This window comes from Danio rerio, chromosome 15, assembly GCF_052040795.2.
Source record: "Danio rerio strain M-AB ecotype USA chromosome 15, GRCz13ab, whole genome shotgun sequence".
Taxonomy (NCBI): Eukaryota; Metazoa; Chordata; class Actinopteri; order Cypriniformes; family Danionidae; genus Danio; species Danio rerio.
In genome coordinates, this window is record NC_141035.1 from 1,674,769 (window position 1) to 1,695,285 (window position 20,517).

At 40.2% G+C, this 20,517-nt stretch overlaps 2 protein-coding genes across 8 annotated transcripts; both read right to left on the bottom strand.

Moving 5' to 3' along the window:
• Window positions 1–861: 861 nt before the first annotated feature.
• On the bottom strand, window positions 862–6,213 carry LOC147840491 (uncharacterized). Its single transcript, XM_087283426.1, has 3 exons — window positions 6,199–6,213; window positions 2,264–5,772; window positions 862–1,376 (listed from the first exon to the last, which is right to left on the bottom strand). Exons 1-2 carry the CDS (start codon window positions 6,211–6,213, stop codon window positions 5,188–5,190), a joined length of 600 nt encoding a protein of 199 aa, XP_087139552.1. The 3' UTR covers window positions 862–1,376; window positions 2,264–5,187.
• On the bottom strand, window positions 862–20,361 carry rabgef1l (RAB guanine nucleotide exchange factor (GEF) 1, like). 7 transcript variants are annotated; one of them, XR_015508435.1, is made up of 12 exons: window positions 20,206–20,361; window positions 17,621–17,800; window positions 17,407–17,543; window positions 14,599–14,774; window positions 13,447–13,528; window positions 12,272–12,404; window positions 12,089–12,180; window positions 8,561–8,817; window positions 5,410–6,873; window positions 3,541–5,358; window positions 2,055–3,360; window positions 862–1,167 (listed from the first exon to the last, which is right to left on the bottom strand). XR_015508435.1 is itself a non-coding variant. In NM_200941.1 (9 exon segments), coding segments are annotated over 8 exon segments (1,413 nt in total). In that variant the 5' UTR covers window position 17,800; window positions 20,206–20,322; the 3' UTR covers window positions 5,998–6,516.
• Window positions 20,362–20,517: the final 156 nt, after the last annotated feature.

Here is a 20,517-nt window from a genome sequence, read left to right on the forward strand (position 1 = left end):
AGGCGCAGTTAGGAGTTGACAGTGACGATGTGGTTACCCAGAAAGTGGGTAAGACAAAAACAGAATAAAAAAAATAAATTAAATTAAATAAACAAGTAAATAACAGGGTGAGAATGTGCTAATAGTCTGAAACGTGGTAAAAATCAGGGCGTTTGTATTTTTGGATTGCTTTTGAAAACACTATCGGTTGGGTTTAGGGAAGAGGGTGGGCGCTGGTCAATCGGTGCTTTTGAAAATACTATTGGTTGGGTTTGGGGAAAAAGGGGGGTGGGTCAGTCGATCGGTCAGTCAGTCAGTCAATAGCGACCTCTTGTGTATTTACATGAGAACAGCAGGCGCAAATAGCACTCACGAGGAAAATTTGAGATCTGAAAAAGCGTACACAGCGCCCTCTGGTGGAGTCGTGAAAACAAAAACTGCAAAAAACGTAGCTCCTGGGACATATTTGGCGCCCTCCAGAAATGTTTATAGGGGTACGTTTTCAGAATGAGCCTGGGTTGATACTTTTATTCAATGTTTGATGTAATCTCAACTGAAAAATGAGGAGAGTGTGGGACAGAGTAGCTCCTCCCCTTTAAAAAAACAGCCAATAACGTTTTGATTAATCACAGCTCTGCCAGTGAGAGTGGTTGAGATCACACTGTGGTGTGTTTGTGTGTATGTGTGGATGAGTGCGTTTCCCAGTACTGGGTTGTGTCTGGAAGGGCATCCGCTGCATAAAACATATGCTGGAATAGTTGGTGGTTCATTCCGCTGTGGCGACCCCTGATTAATAAGGGACTAAGCTGAAGGAAAATGAATGAATGAGTTTGTGTGAACAGCATCCAATAACATCTCGGAGATCAAATTCGAGACGGCAGCTTTTTTCTTTTCCTCCAGGTGATCATTTATTATACTTCTTTAAATAGCATATTTTTGGCTTCATACCATAATCATTTAGATAACAAAAATGAGGTTACAAACTGTTCATAACGGGATACTACAGACCACAGCAAAAGTGCTACTTTGCATGCATATTAAGCAGTATTTTCATGAAACTAACGGACAGAAGGTATGCTTAAAACAAGCAGTTGTTTAAAGAGACAGTTCACCCAGAAATAAAAGTTTACGCAATATTTATTCACCCTCGAGTGGCTGCAAACCTGAGTTTCCTTCTTCTGCTGAACACTAAAGTAGATATTGTTATAAATATGACAACCAGTAACCATTGACTTCCATAGTAGGAAAAATAAATATTATAGAAGTCAATGGTTACCGGTTTTCAGCATTCTTCAAAATATCTACTTTTTTGTTTAACAGAAAAAAGAAGCTCATAAAGGTTTGAAACAGCTAAAGGGTGAGTAAATGATAAGTAGTTTTCATTTTTTTAGGGTGAACTATTACTTTAAGTCTTTAAAAAAATAAAGTTAGTATGTTTTCTTTCATTCTGTAACAGCATTTCCTGGACAATTAAACATTCAGAAAATAAATATATGACTATAAATGTCTGTTTTAAAAATGATACCCATGTGAAAAATTCACTATATTGATTAATTCTATGTTTACGAATGAGCTGGTGTCTATTAAAGCAGTGTTTCTCAACCACGTTCCGGGAGGAGCACCTGCACTGCATGTTTTGGATGCCTCCTTTGTCTATCACACCCATCACAGGTGTTTCAGTCTCTGCAAATGAACTGATGAACTGAATCAGGTGTGTTTGGATAAGGAGACATGGAGAATGTGCAGAGCTGGTGGTCCTCCAGGAACGTGGTTGAGAAACACAGTATTAAACCACACCTGTGATTTCAAGCTCTGTCTGTTTATCACAGCATGCTTTAACAAATCCGAGCATGTCAATGACCATAGCAAATATTAATGCACGTCAGCTTTTGGGTGACTCGGCTATACTAACCAACACTAGTTCTGTCCTCAATTTCAATTTTAATTCAGATGACAACAATAACAACCAGAAGACTTCACTTAAAGGCACAGTTCAACAAAAAAAACAAAACAAAAACGCATTATTTATTCACCCTAAAATGGTTGTAAACCGGAGTTTCTTCCTTCTGCTGAACCCTAAAGTAGATATTGTTATAAATATGACAACCAGTAACCATTGACTTCCATAGTAGGAAAAATAAATACTATAGAAGTCAATGGTTACCGGTTTTCAGCATTCTACAAAATATCTACTTTTGTGTTTAACAGAAAAAAGAAGCTCATAAAGGTTTGAAACAGCTAAAGGGTGAGTAAATGATATGTAGTTTTCATTTTTTGGGTGAACTATTACTTTAAGTCTTTAAAAAAATAAAGTTAGTATGTTTTCTTTCATTCTGTAACAGCATTTCCTGGACAATTAAACATTCAGAAAATAAATATATGACTATAAATGTCTGTTTTAAAAATGATACCCATGTGAAAAATTCACTATATTGATTAATTCTATGTTTACGAATGAGCTGGTGTCTATTAAAGCAGTGTTTCTCAACCACGTTCCGGGAGGAGCACCTGCACTGCATGTTTTGGATGCCTCCTTTGTCTATCACACCCATCACAGGTGTTTCAGTCTCTGCAAATGAACTGATGAACTGAATCAGGTGTGTTTGGATAAGGAGACATGGAGAATGTGCAGAGCTGGTGGTCCTCCAGGAACGTGGTTGAGAAACACAGTATTAAACCACACCTGTGATTTCAAGCTCTGTCTGTTTATCACAGCATGCTTTAACAAATCCGAGCATGTCAATGACCATAGCAAATATTAATGCACGTCAGCTTTTGGGTGACTCGGCTATACTAACCAACACTAGTTCTGTCCTCAATTTCAATTTTAATTCAGATGACAACAATAACAACCAGAAGACTTCACTTAAAGGCACAGTTCAACAAAAAAAACAAAACAAAAACGCATTATTTATTCACCCTAAAATGGTTGTAAACCGGAGTTTCTTCCTTCTGCTGAACCCTAAAGTAGATATTGTTATAAATATGACAACCAGTAACCATTGACTTCCATAGTAGGAAAAATAAATACTATAGAAGTCAATGGTTACCGGTTTTCAGCATTCTACAAAATATCTACTTTTGTGTTTAACAGAAAAAAGAAGCTCATAAAGGTTTGAAACAGCTAAAGGGTGAGTAAATGATATGTAGTTTTCATTTTTTGGGTGAACTATTACTTTAAGTCTTTAAAAAAATTAAGTTAGTATGTTTTCTTTCATTCTGTAACAGCATTTCCTGGACAATTAAACATTCAGAAAATAAATATATGACTATAAATGTCTGTTTTAAAATGATACCCATGTGAAAAATTCACTATATTAATTAATTCTATGTTTACGAATGAGCTGGTGTCTATTAAATCAGTGTTTCTCAACCACGTTCCTGGAGGAGCCCCTGCACTGCATGTTTTGGATGCCTCCTTTGTCCGTCACACTCAGCTCTTTCAGTCTCTGCTTATGAGCTGATGAACTGAATCAGGTGTGTTTGGATAAGGAGACATGGAGAATGTGCAGAGCTGGTGGTCCTCCAAGAACGTGGTTGAGAAACACTGTATTAAACCACACCTGTGATTTCAAGCTCTGTCTGTTTATCACAGCATGCTTTAACAAATCCGAGCATGTCAATGACCATAGCAAATATTAATGCACGTCAGCTTTTGGGTGACTAACCAACACTAGTTCTGTCCTCATTTTCAATTTTAATTCAGATGACAACAACAACCAGAAGACTTCACTTAAAGGCACAGTTCAACAAAAATGAATATTCTGTCATCATTTGTCCACCCTTCACTTATTATGTTAAACACAAAGTAAGATATTTAAATCTGTAACCATTGACGGCCATAGCATTTGTTTCTCCTACTATGGAAGTCAATGGGTTTTCAGCATTCTTCAAAATATCTTCTTTTGCATTCAACAGAAGAAAGAAACATGAAGCTTTCTAAGCGAGTGTAAATAGCGAGTGAACGTTCATTTTTGAGTGAATTATCCCTTTAAGGATTATAAGGGGAGATCTGAAATGAGTTCTATACACTAATAATAAGTTATTAATTCTCACATCTCAGTGAGCTGTAAACCAGTGCAAGAAGCAATAATAATAACTTAAAATTCACACCCATCATTCACATTCCTCAACACATGTCCATATTTCACCCTCAAATCAAAAGAAATGCCAAGCAAATGAAGCTCATATTTGGACAATGGAGATTTTTTTGGCATTATGCACTGCAAAACGTTTACTTACTAAGAGTTTAAGTCTTGATTTTAACCCAAATATCGAAATACTCTTAAATCAAAGCCATTTCTAGACAAGCAAATAAATTATGTCTTGCTGAATTATGTTTTGGGAGGTGTACGATGCCTTTAACGCTCTAAACCAGGGGTGCACAATCCTGTTCCTGAAACTCTACCTTGATCAAACACACCTGTCTTAAATTAACAAGTGCTCCTTCAGGTCCTGCCTAGTTGTGTTTGATCAGGGTTGGAGCTGAACTCTGCAGGAAGGTAGATCTCCAGGACCAGGGTTGAGCACCTCTGCACTAAACTAATCTGCCTGATTATGGTTGGAACCAGACCTTTGCAGAAAGCAGATGTTCTGGAATACAGCCGTGTGTGATTTTAAGTTCTTCAAAGAGGAGCTGTCACAACTAGCAAGGATCTTTCCAGCAATATCCAACTGCAGACCGGCGTGTATCAGGCCACACTAGATCCAGATCAATAGATCCAGGCTTCCAAGTGGGAGAGGCTTTCGCCGTGAGTAGGTTGATTAGTGTTACTGCAGTGCCTAATGAGAATGAGCGCATACATAAAGCAGGGTTCTCAGGTCTCATGCAGAGCAAGAGATACACATTTCAACCAGTTCAGACAGTCACATGCCACTCTTTGTATTTCTCAGTTTAATTTTAGGATGTTAGGATTAATGGACAAGATGCTAAGAATATGGAAGAAACTGGAAATACTGACCTGATTTTAGAATTTAGTACTAGTAACAAAAGCACTCAGCAGCACGACGCTACTGTAGGCAGAATGTAACCCACTAGCATGAGCACTAACAACATAGACATGAATAAACCTCTGCACGTACAGTAACTTACTCAACATTTGAAATGTTACTGTAAGGGGTCGGCTTAGGGTTGGTGTAGATGTTACGCAATCGGTTACTGTAAGGGGTAGGTTTAGGTTGGGAATTCGGCAGTCTGGATATATTGGTCTAGATATAGTGGTCTGAATCTGGCGGTCTGGATCTGGCGATCTGGATATGGGGGGTCTGGATATGGGGGGTCTGGATCTGGCGGTCTGGATCTGGCATTCTGGATCTGGCGGTCTGCATATGGGGGTCTGGATCTGGCGGTCTGGATCTGACGGTCTGGATATGGGCAGTCTGGATCTGGGGGTCTGGATATGGGGGTCTGGATATGGGGGTCTGGATCACGGGGGTCTGGATCTGGCGGTCTGGATATGGGGTTCTGGATATGGGGATCTGGATCTGGCGGTCTGAATCTGGCGGTCTCGATCTAGCGACCGGATATGGAGATCTGGATATGGGGATCTGGATTTTGTGGTCTGGATCTAGGAATCTGGATCTAGGGGTCTGGATCTGGTGTTTGAATTGGATTGGGTCTGGATATGGGGGTCTGGATATGGGGGTCTGGATCAGGCGTTCTGGATCTGGCGGTCTGGATCTGGGGTTCTGGATATGGGGGGTCTGGATATGGGGGGTCTGGATCTGGCGTCCGGATATGGGGATCCGGATATGGGGATCTGGATCTAAGGGTCTGGATCTAGGGGTCTGGATCTAGGGGTCTGGATCTGGTGGTCTGAATTGGATTGGGTACCTCTGCTCTTAATGATCCATTTAAATTGTTTTTTTTAATTCTGCATTTCTTAGACTTTTTAATAATACAAAAAAAGGAAAAATGCCCCAAAAAGAGTAAAAAAAATATTGTTTTGTTTCTAGAAATTATGTCAAAATGAAGTGACTTTTTCCTTAAAACAAGCAAAATAATCTTGTTTTTTTTGCTTTGAAATGACATTATTTGCTGCTTGTGTAAAAAATGCTTCTTGATTTAATTCTTTTTAGATATTTGTACAAGAAATGAGACAATCTCTAAGTAATAAAGGGATATATTTGCAGCGCAATATGATCTTAAAACCACAAATATTTGATTTCTAATGAACGGATTCGCAACACCACACAGACATTTGAAACAACTCTTCTGACATATAAATATTGCATAATGTCAAGTTATTAATCTTTTCACAACACCACACACACACACACATACACACACACACACACAAACACACAAACACACACACACACACACACACACACACGCACAAAACAAAATCTTGATGGTCCTAAAATCAGACATGAATTCTCCTCTTATCTTCTACTCAATTTTGAAAGTGAAGCAGGAACTACGCTGGACTGCTGGTTGTCAGATGTTTAAATTGAGCCCAGCGTTTGTGAGTCCATCACTAACCTCTGGGAAAGAGTCTCCAGCCGATGTCAGTCTATGTCCGGTTGAGATTTGAGCTAACCAGTGAATTTCTGCGGCTGTAACGGCGGAGGCAGACTCTCTCCACCGATGTTTTCTGAGTCGATGGTGAAGTTCGCAGTGTTGGTGTGTGTTTCTCCTTCTAGTAAACCCAGCACTGAGAGCTCCTGGCCATCCCTCCATTCGATGAGGTCTGTTTCCGGAGCTGTTTTCTGGTGGTGGTTCCTCTTCGGGTCCAGCGGTGGGACGTCTGCGCTACTGACCGCCGCACTGAAGCCATTCTGTGTGCTGCAGCCGGATGGAGATGTCGCTCCAGACATGTAGCGCTCGAAGTCTTCAGGACTCAGGTTCAGCGATTGCGCATCAAGCTTCTCGATGAAGGACACAGCGCAACACTGAAACAAGAACAAATGCAAAGATGAACGCCTGATTATAGAGCCAATCAAGACTCTAAGGGTGCTTTTACAGTGGTTATATCTGTGTGTTATGATTATGTAGAAGGCATTTTATACAACAGTTCTGTCTGGTTCTCGAATCTGATTGGCTGATAGCCATGCATTATTCTGTAATATCAGCACTCCTACAGCCTATTCACCCATGTGTATTACTCCGCCCACATGACAAGCAGAGGAATAAACTTGCTACAGTTTGACAAATATTGCAGCTGTTGGACAACATAATGTACTTTTGAGACTTTTTTAAGTCGAGAGTAAACAGGGTGGGCCATTTATATGGATACACCTTAATAAAATGGGAATGGTTGGTGATATTAGCGTCTTGATTGTGGCACATTAGTATATGTGAGGGGGCAAACTTTTCAAGATGGGTGGTGACCATGGTGGCCATTTTAAAGTCGGCCATCTTGGATCTAACTTTTGTTTCTTCAATAGGAAGAGGGTCATGTGACACATCAAACTTATTGGGACTTTCACAAGAAAAGCAATGGTGAGCTTGGTTTTAACGTAACTTTATTCTTTAATGAGTTATTTACAAGTTTCTGACCACTTATAAACGTGTTTGATGTGCTGCCCATTGTGTTGGATTGTCAATGCAACCCTCTTCTCCAACTCTTCACACACTGATAGCAACACCGCAGGAGAAATACCAGCACAGGCTTCCATCTTGTATCTTCACCCCCTAGATAATTGCCTTCAAATGACCTTAAAGATAAAAGTCTAAAGTGGTCATTCAACTGGCCCACGACGACCAATCCACTTTTCAGGAAACTGTTCATCTAGGCATACTCTGACCTGACACACATAATGCCGTGGTGCACCATCTTGCTGGAAAAACTCAGGGAACGTGCCGGCTTCAGTGCATAAAGAGGGAAACACATCATCATGCAGCAATGTCAAATATCCAGTGGCCTTGAGGATTCCATTAATGAAGAATGGCCACACTATCTTTGTTGTCTATGCTGTGAAGATACAAGATGTGCAGCACCTGAAACTACAGATACTGGAAGCCTGTGCTGGCATTTCTCCTGCGGTGTTGCTATCAGTGTGTGAAGAGTGGGAGAAAAGGGTTGCATTGACATTTCAACACAATGGGCAGCACATTGAACACATTTAATAAGTGGTCAGAAATTTGTAAATAACCCATGACAGAATAAAGTTATGTTAAAACCAAGCTCACCATTGCTTTTCTTGTGAAATTCCCATTAAGTATGACGTGTCACATGACCCTCTTCCTATAGAAAAAATAAAAGTTGGATCCAAGATGGCCGAATTCAAAATGGCCACCATCGATCTTGAAAAGTTTGCCACAAACAGGACTTAATATCACCAACCATTCCCATTTTATTAAGGTGTATCGATATAAATGGCCCACCCTGTAGTTGTTGGGATTGCAACTATGCAGTTTATTTATAAGAACTGCGCCACCAAAAATGGCGACAGAGACTGCATATTAAGTCCTTAGAGGAGATAATCTCATAATAAATTTCAAATTACAGCTGAGCAAATTTTTATTAAACATGTAAGTGACGTTATAAGTCGATCTCTATAACTCTATAGGGGACTAAGCCGAAGGAAAATTAATGAATGTTTAACACCACAACAAAAGCCTGAGGTGAACTCTTACTAGATTAGTGAAGTAGTATCCGTCCTCTCCGCTCATGAGGCGGCTGGGGTTGCAGTAGCGGGTGATGTACTGGATGTTGGAGTGTAATCGCGGTGGATTAGCCTTCAGGATGATGTAGACCAGCGCAGGCAGAAAGTCGTCTGCTGAGGCGGCCGCTTTCTTACTCCCCTGGATGGCCGTCAGGATGTGTTTACTGCACCTGGTGACACACGCCAGCTTCTCCTTAGGAACCTTTTTGGAGTCCAAGTTGATCAGGTCTATTTAAACAACACAAAAATAAAAATCACAGGCTCACCAGGGAACTTCTAATCACCACCTATCATGACGTTTACATCCATATACATAAATTTTGACTGTAGGTTAGTGTATGCTCCATTCAGCAGATTTCGTTTCTGTCGGCTTTGTGTTTTTAACTGTTTGGCGCCATCTTATGAATGAACAATACATAGTAGAGCTTTGCGAAGGACAAATTTTTCAGTCCCGCTACCACCAGGTTTTATTCCACACCCGACCGCTCCCGCTGCATATTCAGTCTTTGTTCACCCGCTGCCCGTTTAGAATAATTTTCTACCTGACCCGACCGTTCCCGCTTAATTTAGATCTGGTTTCCAAAATCCCACATTTAAATTGGGTACTAAAAAGAGAGAAATAACTGATAAAACTGTAGGTAGTTTTGTTTGCCCCTTTGTGATGAGACATGAGTATCGCCTTAAGCCTTAGGTTCCAGTCTTGTGAAGCTGGTCACACACAGGATGCGCCGCTCAGCGCTGGGTTGCGGCGCGCATATGACAGTTGGAAGTAACATTCAGCGAACACTCACATTCACAAGTTATTTCAAATAAATTCGGATGGCACTCTATGGTGCGGCAGAAATATGAACAGTGTCCTGAGTCGTAGATGGGCGTTGCAGACAGTTGCTGACTTGCAGCAACGGTGTGCATACCCTGATAGAATTTTATGTTTAGAATACTATAATGCATAGCGCAGCGCCGAGCGGCGCATCCGGTGTGCAACGCCCTTGACTGCTAAAGGGTAAAACTTTGAGGTATTATCATATCGCGCAAAGGGTTTTTTTTTCCATTTGCGTTCATGACGCATGAAAAAGACTCTCATACATCAGACTTGCCTGATGTGGATTTCCTAACAGTAAACTGACCGTTTTCTAATGCAAGCTGAACGTCCTTCAAGGACAGCGCATCTTCAGTTTGCTCTGCAATGGTAAAGCCTGCTCTAAGGACCGTTATGCAGATGATGCACGCACAGACTGTGCAAAAAAATGCATGTGCAGAAATGACTGGTCATGCGTTCATCATGTGTAACAGTCATGACTCATGAGTACTGGCTGTACTGGTGTTCAATAAGAATGAGGAAATCACAGATAGGGATGTAACGGTATTGTAAATACCGTCATACCGCAATATTAATTTTTTTCGATATTACCGTAGTCGCATGACTCGGTAAAACTATATGTCTTCTGAGAAAATTTGCTCAGGCGAATGAAGTGAACGGGAGGTAGCGAAAACTACAATTCCCATCAGCCCAGGCTTGGCCATAATCCCTTGCGGTCTGTTGTCGCTACAGATCCAGTAATGCGGAAATGGAGTGTGCTGCTAGAAGCGGGGATGAAAAAGAGTTGGAAAACCCTAAAGCGGGTGTTGTCGCCGCGCGCGTACTGAATAGCGGTGTTGTCGCGCGAGTTCTTATCAGCTGTGTTGTCGCGCGCGTTCTGATCAGCTGTGTTGTCGCGCGCGTACTGTAAAGCGGGGACGGAGGGTATGTCGCGTCGCGGGGGCATTTTTGATCATTTTGGAAGGGAACTTTCTATCCAAGACTAAAAAGGGCATGTGCACTGCACAGGTTGAGCCCTGTGTGTGCACGTGCCTGCAAGTTGGGGAATACGACTAATAATCAGTCATGGGGACTGCAGAAACACAGCACACTGTTCAGATTGATGCAGACATGAGATCTCTATCTCACTCATGGTTTTTCCTCTCAAGTGGGGGAAAGACAATGCACAACGTTACCCATTGCTAACAACCTGGGCCAAGTCATATCTCTCTTGTCCCAGAAACCTCAGTCCCAAATGAGAGGGTTTTTTTCTGTTGCAGGGGACATTGTAAATACCCAGAGATACCAGCTTTTACCAGATTATATTTATATGATAATTTTCCTTTAAACCCATCTCTGTCTATGTGAGTGAGTGATTAAATGCTGAATGTGATGAGTTTTCAACAATACTAAATTGAAACTTAATTTTTTTACATGGTTTAATATTTTTTTGTTATTAAAATTGAAGTTCCTGTTTCAAAGCTTACAGATAGATGGCTAATTTGTATGTCACTTTTGGCACTTTTTTGGAGTATTTTCATAAGTTTTGTTTTTTCCTGTAAATGATTCAATAAATACCGTACCGTGACATTCATACCGAGGTATTACCGTACCGTGAAATTCTGATACCGTTACATCCCTAATCACAGATATGCTGTTCCGAAATAATGTCGGGACTCAGGAACGCTGTATTGTTAAACCGCCCGCTCCCATTCAAATTACACCAGAGTAACCGACTCCTACCGTGCCTTATTTGGAAATTTATTCCCGCACTGCAAGAAATCTGGTTGGGTCCCGTGGCTTCCACGGTACAGCCGCTGGAATGCAGATCTCTAATACATAGGTTAGCGTATTCTCCATTCAGCCGGTTTTCTTTCTGTCTGCTTTGTTTTTGACTGTTTGGTGCCATCTTGTAAATGAATAATACATAAGTTAGTGTATGCTCCATTCAGCCGATTTCGTTTCTGTCAGCTTTGTGTTTTTGACTGTTTTGTGGCATCTTGTGAATGAATAATATGTAGGTTAGAGATTTATTCTGAGATAACAACCGCCTGGTTGTACTTTATTCCTAACATAACACAGTAACAGTAATAAATCTGGCTTTTTTTACACTGTTGGATTTAAATCATGAGCTAACATATACTAATGAGACTTTATTGTAAAGTGTTACCTATTAAACTTTATAATCTATTTGCAATTTAATTTGGTTGAAACATTTGCTTATTCAGAACATGTACATGCAATAAAGCAATATACTAACGATTATTTAGTTATTATACATATTAAAAGTAACTTTTTTGCCGCTTACTTCAATATCGTTATAATACACCATAAAAATGTCTTAAATTCTGAAATCAAGAAGCATTTTATTTTTTAAACAGTTAAATAGAAATAATAATGCAAAAATTAAGTGATTTTTTTTTTTAAACAAACAAATGATCTGCCAATGAGGTCACTAAAATAACTTTGTATTTCGTTCGCACATAAGATTATTATTATATATTCTAGAAAATGCTGCTTGATTTAACAATTTTTAGATATTTGGATTAGAAACAAGCCAAAAAATCTAAGCAAGAAACACATTTTTTGCAGTGTACTATAAATCACAATAAAAGCTTCAGCAATTGATCGCAACAATAAAATGTGATACCATCATCAGCCTACTCACACACACACACACACACACACACGTGTCTGTACCTGTTATGGCTCTCTCCACGCTGTCTGACACTTTGGGGATCTGCTCGTCTAAAGGAACACACAGCATCGCAATGGACACCCAGTGCAAAGCCCTGAAGACACACACAAACACACACACACAGATTCTTACACTGCTGTTAGCATTTCGTAACTCACATGACTCCAGAAATGCTTCCAGCACACCTGATTCTCTTTTGGACGGTCAGGTCTTTCTTCTCATCATCAGTGTGGTCAGGACAGAAGAGCTGCTCATACAGACGACCCATCACATACCGCTCCACCTCCTCCATCACGGTCTCCACCACTTCAGGAGAGCCTGACAGACATGTACACACAGCCATCAGACATGTTCGTATGTAGTTTAAATGTGAACATATAGAGCAAGTGTTGGAATCTGAAATCCACTGGACACTTCAATAACTAGAGTGAATTTAAAGGTGCTGTATGTCAGTTTTTAACTCTTCAAAATCATAAAAATACCATAATTTGTTGTTAGATATTTAAGACACATGCCAAGTGAGCATACTTGTTGATCTGAAAAACAATGGTGAAGTCAGATATTCTCTAGAATGTGCGTTTATTGTATGATAATTGTATGTGAAATGTCTGTCTTTGTTTTGGCCTCTATATCCAGCCCACTGCCAGTTTAACCGGTCATACAACCCAGGCTCTGAAAACATACCTCTACACTTCTGGAGACCTTGAAATACATCCCAGGGGGCACACTTTTCTGCAGTTTATTTTCGCGAATCCACAAGAGGCCACTGTGTATGCTTTTTGAGATCTCCAATTTCTCTTTCGAGTGCCATTTACACCTGCTGATTGACCCACCCACGCACTTCCCTAAACCCAACCATAATTTTCAAAAGAAATCCAGAAAGTAAAAAGCCCTTGTCTGATTTTTACCACGTTTTCAGATTTGACCACATTCTCACCCTGTTGTTTACTTGTTTATTTCATTTTTTGGATTCTGTTTTTGTATTGCCTGCTTTCCGGAACCGTTCTTCACTAGACTTGAACCCATGTCGTCGTGGTCAACTCCTCTCTGCATCTCAAGTCCGCCAACGTACATGCCGAGCTAATGAGACCAACTGGTTACAGCAGGAAAGCCGTCCAAATGGAGGTAAGCGGTCAGCTGGCAAGACCGAAAAGGAACTGCCTCATACCACAACCAAGCATTCGTTTAAAAAATGAAATTCAGCTGTATGTACCTCAGGCTAGAGTTAATTTTCAAATAAAGCGCAGGAGCAGTTGGTTTAATTTGACAAGAGCAGGCGGTCTAACAATATTGCTCCCGACTCCCGAGCGAGCGAGCACCCGTATGTATGTGTGTGAATCAGACAGCGTTACCAGCGTACCTTTAAAGTTGGTCTGCAGGTATTCAGACATGCTCTGATAAAAGTCCTGCACAGAGTCTGAGAGATCTTCACAGCCAACAACCTACAGAGTAAACCAGGCAGAACCTTTCATTACCATTATTTTATTGCCTATGTGATTTTTTGTAAAGGACACCTCATTAACTGTGTGTTCTCTTCACAGAATTAAATTCAAATTTAAATTAAAAGCTATAAATAAACACCTCTTTGTGTGGTTTATTCATAAACTAATTTCGAGAGGATCACATGCTTATGATCAACACGGCTGGCTCCTTATTACCTCTGTTAGAAGCATTATAAATAATCTGAGTTTTTCACTCCAGTTATCTTCGTCTTGAAGCTCCCCCCACTTTCCACCCCTCCATCCTCCCCCTTTTCTGATAGAGCGACAAGGTGGCCCAGTGGCTAGCACTGTTACCTCACAGCAAAAACATCGCTGGTCATTCCTATCGGGCCGGTTGGTGTTTCTGTGCGGACTTTACACCGTGTTCGTGTGGGTTTCCCCCGGGTTCCCCGGTTTCCTCCCACCGTCCAAAAACATAAACCATAGCCAATCGACAAAAACTAATTATCACCCAATACAACCTTAGTTTACACTTCTCACGGTGACAAGCAGGGGAATCTCAAGACCTACCTGAGCTCGAACTCCCCTCTCGCCCTTTTAACGGGAGGGAGCCACGAGCTCGAGGATATTACGAGCTCAGGGCTCTCTCCTGGGACAGCAAGCCAAATACGCTTTATTGATTATCAGCTAAGTGTGAACTCTTGAATGTCTAGCTACCAATATCATTACCTTTGTATAAGAAAAGTGATTGGTTCACGAGGAGTCGTTTAAAGGGACAGTTCACCCAAACATTTACAATTCTGTCATTTTTTACTCATCCTTAACCGGTTTCAAGCCGTTATGAGTTCTTTCTACAGTACACAGTGCTCAGCTCTTGTAACATGTTTTGTTTTCACATTAATCTGACATCTAAATGAACACTTGGTGAATAAATATGTCTTGTTTTGGTCATAATTATTAAAATACATCAAGTCAAAATCAGAATTTGAACTCGGGATTACTAAAATACGCAATTATGCTATAATTCCACACTCAAAACGGATGCTAGAAGATGTAAGATTGCTTTGTACCTTTTTGTGTGCAATGTTTTCAGCAAAGGCATGGCACTGCTTGAAAATGTCATATCCGGGTCTCTGGAAGGGTTTGAGGAAGTCGATGAAGTGCTGTGTAATGCGGTCACATTCTGCGCTGGGCTGCCGGCTCTGGGACGAGCTCTGGCTCACCGGCGTCTTTGAAGATCCTGCATCTGTGCAAGAACAAGAGCCAACAACATCTCTCTCGAGTAACACCGCATGGACATACTCAAATTTTCACTTTTCAGAAGATGCACAATTTTACCCACGTGTTGACAAGTTAATAGAGACAATTTTACGTCAATCATTGTGAAACCTGATCTTCACCAGGTTGGATTTGTTTGGTTTTGTCAACCCGAAATGGAAGTTCACTGCACACGGTGTTGGAAATGTTCACACGTTAAACAATTAATTCCACCACACACGTTGTCATTTACACACTATCTTTGACTGCCAATCTCTGAAACATATTTCTAAAGGTGCTATTGACTTGAAATTTTACTGAATGTTGGTAACAACCAAATTTATCCATATATCCAGTGCTTAATTTGTGAATTGCGAGGTCCCGGATGACACGCAAGTTGATGGGGGCAAGGGGGGGTTTAATGGAGGGGCGTAGAATGGCAAAGGAGTATCGCGGACAAAAGTGAAGAGGGTTGGAGAGACGCAGAAGAAAGTGAACAGGGGACAGGGAAGAAGGGCGGTTGAGGAGGGGATTAGTAACATGAGGAGCCGGATCAGATTTCAAAAGGTGCCGGATCCTAATCCAGCATCTTCCGGCACAAATTAAGCCCTGCATATATGCAAATAAAACTAAATCAATTAGTTTACAAATGAAGTTCTGTTTAATAAAATTAAATGATGCAGGGAAAGAGTATTGCGTATTGATTGTTTTGCTCAACATGCCCCAGATCTCAATGCCTAAAGCCTAGTTCACACTACAGGATTTTAAACATCAGCAGATCGCTGTGCCGTTCACACTACATGACTTGACTTTGTGTCTTTTAATCTCTGTGGTGTTCACACTACGCAACACTCCGTGAACGATCCACAAGAGGGGGGTCACACACTACATAATCTGACAACATCTCATTCCCCATCAGCTCATTCAAGCTACCAAACCACAGCCAATGAAATTTTGAGGGAGGAGTCGTCAGACAAAGCTGAACACTATTGGCTGCTTGTGTGCTGATGACATCACTGACAGCGTTTCAAGCTTTGGAGAAAGCATTTAAAAACATCGTCAAATCAGCTGATTAATCACTCATCTGCAGGTTCCAGTGGATAGATACACAGAGAGTTTTACATTTTTGTAATTGTATAACTCTTTGAAATAAAACTAACAAATAACACCCTGCCGTTTATCAGTGTATCACTATCAGTGTATTTCTTTCTGACATTGTTATTTTTTTTTATTACAAAACAGTAAAGAACTGAGCATTTCTGCCTTAAAATACCATATTGGTCAAATGACTGCATGCATGTCTGATACTTTTCGCTGTGACTTTAAATATGTGTGCATTTTCTTGCCTAGCAACTTTCTGCTAACATAAACAAAACTTTCTGATGGCAAAAACATCAATTTACTTCAGATATCTTTAAAAACAGCATATTCTGTGCTGTGATATAGCTCCTGTTTGAAAGTGAAAATGAAAGCCAAGACCTTTGCGTGTTCTAGTATCTTAACTACATATTTATAGGCTGTATTACCAAAAAAAGATGATATTTTTAGGGTAATGGTGTCATTAAATATGATGCCAGACATTCAAAGCTTAATTTTAATATCTCAATAATAGCTTTGAATGTAAATATGTTGTGACAATATGGCGTTTTATATGAGAACGGTCAGAATGAGCAGTATGGTAATTCTAATAGTTACAGAATTCTAGTTCCACTGTTAATATAGTCTACTCTCATGTCTGTGCTAACGCAGAATGAAGCGAGTGCACCGATGCCCATTCTGACCAATCACAGATGTTTCTGTTGAGCTCCATATCAGCTCATGCTGATATGCTCTCTCATTGGCTGCAGCTCGTCACTACATCTGACCGCACGTGTGGTCAGATGTAGTGACGAGCGATTTCACAGCACAGAATATGCTGTTTTGAAAGATATCTGAAGTAAATTGATGTTTTTGCCATCAGAAAGTTTTGTTTATGTTAGCAGGAAGTTGCTAGGCAAGAAAATGCACACATATTTAAAGTCACAGTGAAAAGTATCAGACATGCATGCAGTCATTTTGACCAATATGGTAATTTAAGGCAGAAATGCTCTGTTTTGTAATAAAAAAATAACAATGTCAGAAAGAAATACACTGATAGTTAGAAAACGGCAGTGTGTTATTTGTTAGTTTTATTTCAAAGAGTTACACAATTACAAAAATGTAAAACTCTCTGTGTATCTCCACTGGAGCCTTGCAGATGAGTGATTAATGCGCTGATGAATCAGCTGATTTGACGATGTTTTTAAATGCTTTCTCCAAAGCTTGAAACGCTGTCAGTGATGTCATCAGCACACAAGCAGCCAATAGTGTTCAGCTTTGTCTGACGACTCCTCCCTCAAAATTTCATTGGCTGTGGTTTGGTAGCTTGAATGAGCTGATGGGGAATGAGTTGTTGTCAGATCATGTAGTGTGTGACCCCCCTCTTGTGGATCGTTCACGGAGTGTTGCGTAGTGTGAACACCACAGAGATTAAAAGACACAAAGTCAAGTCATGTAGTGTGAACGGCACAGCGATCTGCTGATGTTTAAAATCCTGTAGTGTGAACTAGGCTTAATGAACCGTGCTGAAACTCAGGGCGCACCTCTCCTTCCAGGTGTTTTGGGAGCAGAGGTGAAGAGCCTCTTGACCATGGGCACACTGTTTGTTTTGGAGGATGCGGGCTGAGAGCGAGCCCCCTCACTGCTGCTAGCATACGCCGCTTCCTCCTCTCGCTGTAACCTGGAAGAAACACACACACAGCAGCTGAGCACGGGAGACTGACACACATTCAGAAGATCGATCCTCCAGAGTCTGACCTCTCGGCTAGTGCTCGGTCCTCCTGTATCTGCTTGGATCTGGTGCACTGGTTCTCCTCTCGCCAGCATTTCGAGCACAGGCCCTGCCAGACGGCGTTCCCATAGAAACCGCATCCTCTCTTACACATGAGGTCAGACTGCTGGACGCTGATGCCGCTGCGCGCCACCTGAGAGTCCATCCTTCAGTGAAGAACACACAACATTTACAGATCATCTGATACAAACAGCTGAAGGGGAAATTATTATTATCAATAATTAATTTGTTTCATATATTTTTTCAAGTACTGTTTAACGTTGAGAGGTCACATTTTAAACATAATGCAGAAATTATGCAGAAATCACTTTTATCAGGGGTTTAAACTCAGTTGTGTGTCAGCAGTGCGTGAATATAGCCAGCTACTAATGATAAAATGTATTAATTGTAATTGTTTATGATCACTAATAATAAAAACAGTCTGCAGAAACACTTTGATTGGCATTCTTCCTTTGTACGTGTCATCGAAGGGGGAAATGATCTACTAGTTTTCCATTTATGATGACTGGCTTATAAAATCTAGTATCTGCCACTCTTGTTTATTGGGGTAAATTTAGTTTTTATATTCACACATTTTGACTTTCTCCGTAAAAATACCATTTTGCAAAAGTATTCTTCGCAAATTCCTAATATTGGAATCATATTATGAACTAACAGCTATCAAAGTACAACATTGTTAAAAGTTAAATAAACAGTTGTAAGGCTGTTTTGAAGTCATATCTACAGTTGAAAGCAGAAGAGTACATGAACTCTAAAAAAAGGAACATGACCATTTTTAAAAAACTGTCTGATGGTAAATCAAACTAAATGTTTACTATTTTAGGTCCGTTAGGATTACCTAAATCATTTACATTCGCCAAATGCCAGAATCATGGGATAATCTTTTTGGGATTTTTTTTATTAATTTCTAGACAGTCAAAAGTTTACACACATTTCCTTGGTATTTTTTTAGCTTTGCTCGTAAACTGTATAACTTTATGGTCAAATGTTTTGGCTCTCCTTCCACAAGCTTCTCACAATAGTTTGCAGGAATTTTGGCCCATTCCTCCTGACAGAATTGCTGTAACTGAGTCAGATTTTTCTTGCTCGCACAAGCTTTTTTAGCTCTGCCCACAAATTATCTATAGGATTGAGATCAGGGCTTTGTGATGGCCACTCCAAAACATTCACTCTGTTGTCCTTAAAGCACATTTGAACTAATTTGGCAGTATGCTTAGGGTCATGGTCTGTCTGGAAGACCCATTTGTGGCCAAGTTTTAATTCCCTGGCTGATGTGTTGAGATGTTGCTTCAGTATTTCTCCATAATGTTCTTTCCTCATGATGTCATCTATGCTGTGAAGTGGACCAGTCCCTCCTGCAGCAAAACAGCCCCACAACATGATGCTGCCGCCCCCATACTTCACAGTCGGGATGGTGTTTCTAGGCGTGTGTGCTTTCCCCTTTGTCCTCCAAATGTAACACTGGTCATTATGGCCAAACAGTTCAATCTTAGTTCCATCAGAGCACAGGACATGTCTCCAAACATTACTCTTTTCCCAGTGTGATTGAGCTAATTGTAATCTGGCTTTGTTGTTGATTCTGGCTTGTTGATTGTCCCATGTTTTCACACAAGGAAGCAGTGTGTTTGAGCTTTTCCTTCAATACTATTCTACAGTTGAGCCTACATTAACTCAAATGTTGTCAATTAGCCAATCAGAAACTTCCAAAACCTTGACATCATCATCTGAGCTTTTTCAGAGGCAGAAAAATCTTATTGTGTGTAAACTTGACTTTCAAGAAAAGTTATAACAATTTCTCAATAAATCTCTCTCTCATTATTCTGCTATTAAGCAGAACAGAAACACATTTGATCATCCTAACTTACCAAAAGGATAAAAAGGTTGTCACATTAACATCTGACTATTTTAAAATGGTTATGTGCCTTTTTATACAGTGTATGTACACTTCTGCTTTCAACAGTACCTGAATCTCTTGTTTGACTCCCCAGACATAGCTCTTGTGTTTTTCCAGTATTAAGATGTAATGAACGTTTGCCAAACCAATCTGCGATACTGTTAATATATTCAGACTTTCTCCTTAATAATATCATTTCAGAAATGTATTATTTGCTTATTTTAATAGGGAAATCATATGATCGGGTATCAAACTACAACACTTCTGACAGTCAGTAAATGATGCTAATGTTGTTTTGAAGTCATACTTGCATCAGATTTCAGCCCAATATTCAAAGCAACGTGATCAACAATGTAGGGAGGGTTAAAATGAACGAATGTGCGAATATAAAACCAACTTTACCACAATAATTACAATCATGGTAACGAAAAACTCACTTAACGGTATAATATTATGATCTTACTAATGTCTTCAGTGCACCGTGACATCAACACAGCATGTTTGCGCTTTTACAGATAAACTAATGTCAGTGATTCACCAGACAGATCTAATGTAATAAGTATAAACGCTTCTCAGATGACAGCGCTCAGGGGCGATCTTTAGTTAGGATGTCAAGTGTTATTCAAGCGTTACAAGAACAACAATAGCACGTCTTACCTGTCAGACGTGTTGAACAGATGTGAATACTGAACACAGACCTGGCTAGATATATGTCACACACCACAGAGACCTTAATATATCCCGAATAACCGATTTCTGCTCGTCATTGATAGTAAGATCGAGTGTATTTGTGTTGACGGAAATCCTTTCACCGCCGGAAGCGATGTCAACGGCTTTTCCTTTGCACCAGTCGTCAAAATAAAAGTTCGAAATAAAACAAAATTCATTATTTAGCTATAAATAAATAACGCTAGTTTTCGGGTGTTTCTGCTTCATAGTAACGTTAAAGTTGTGATGCAAGAAACTATT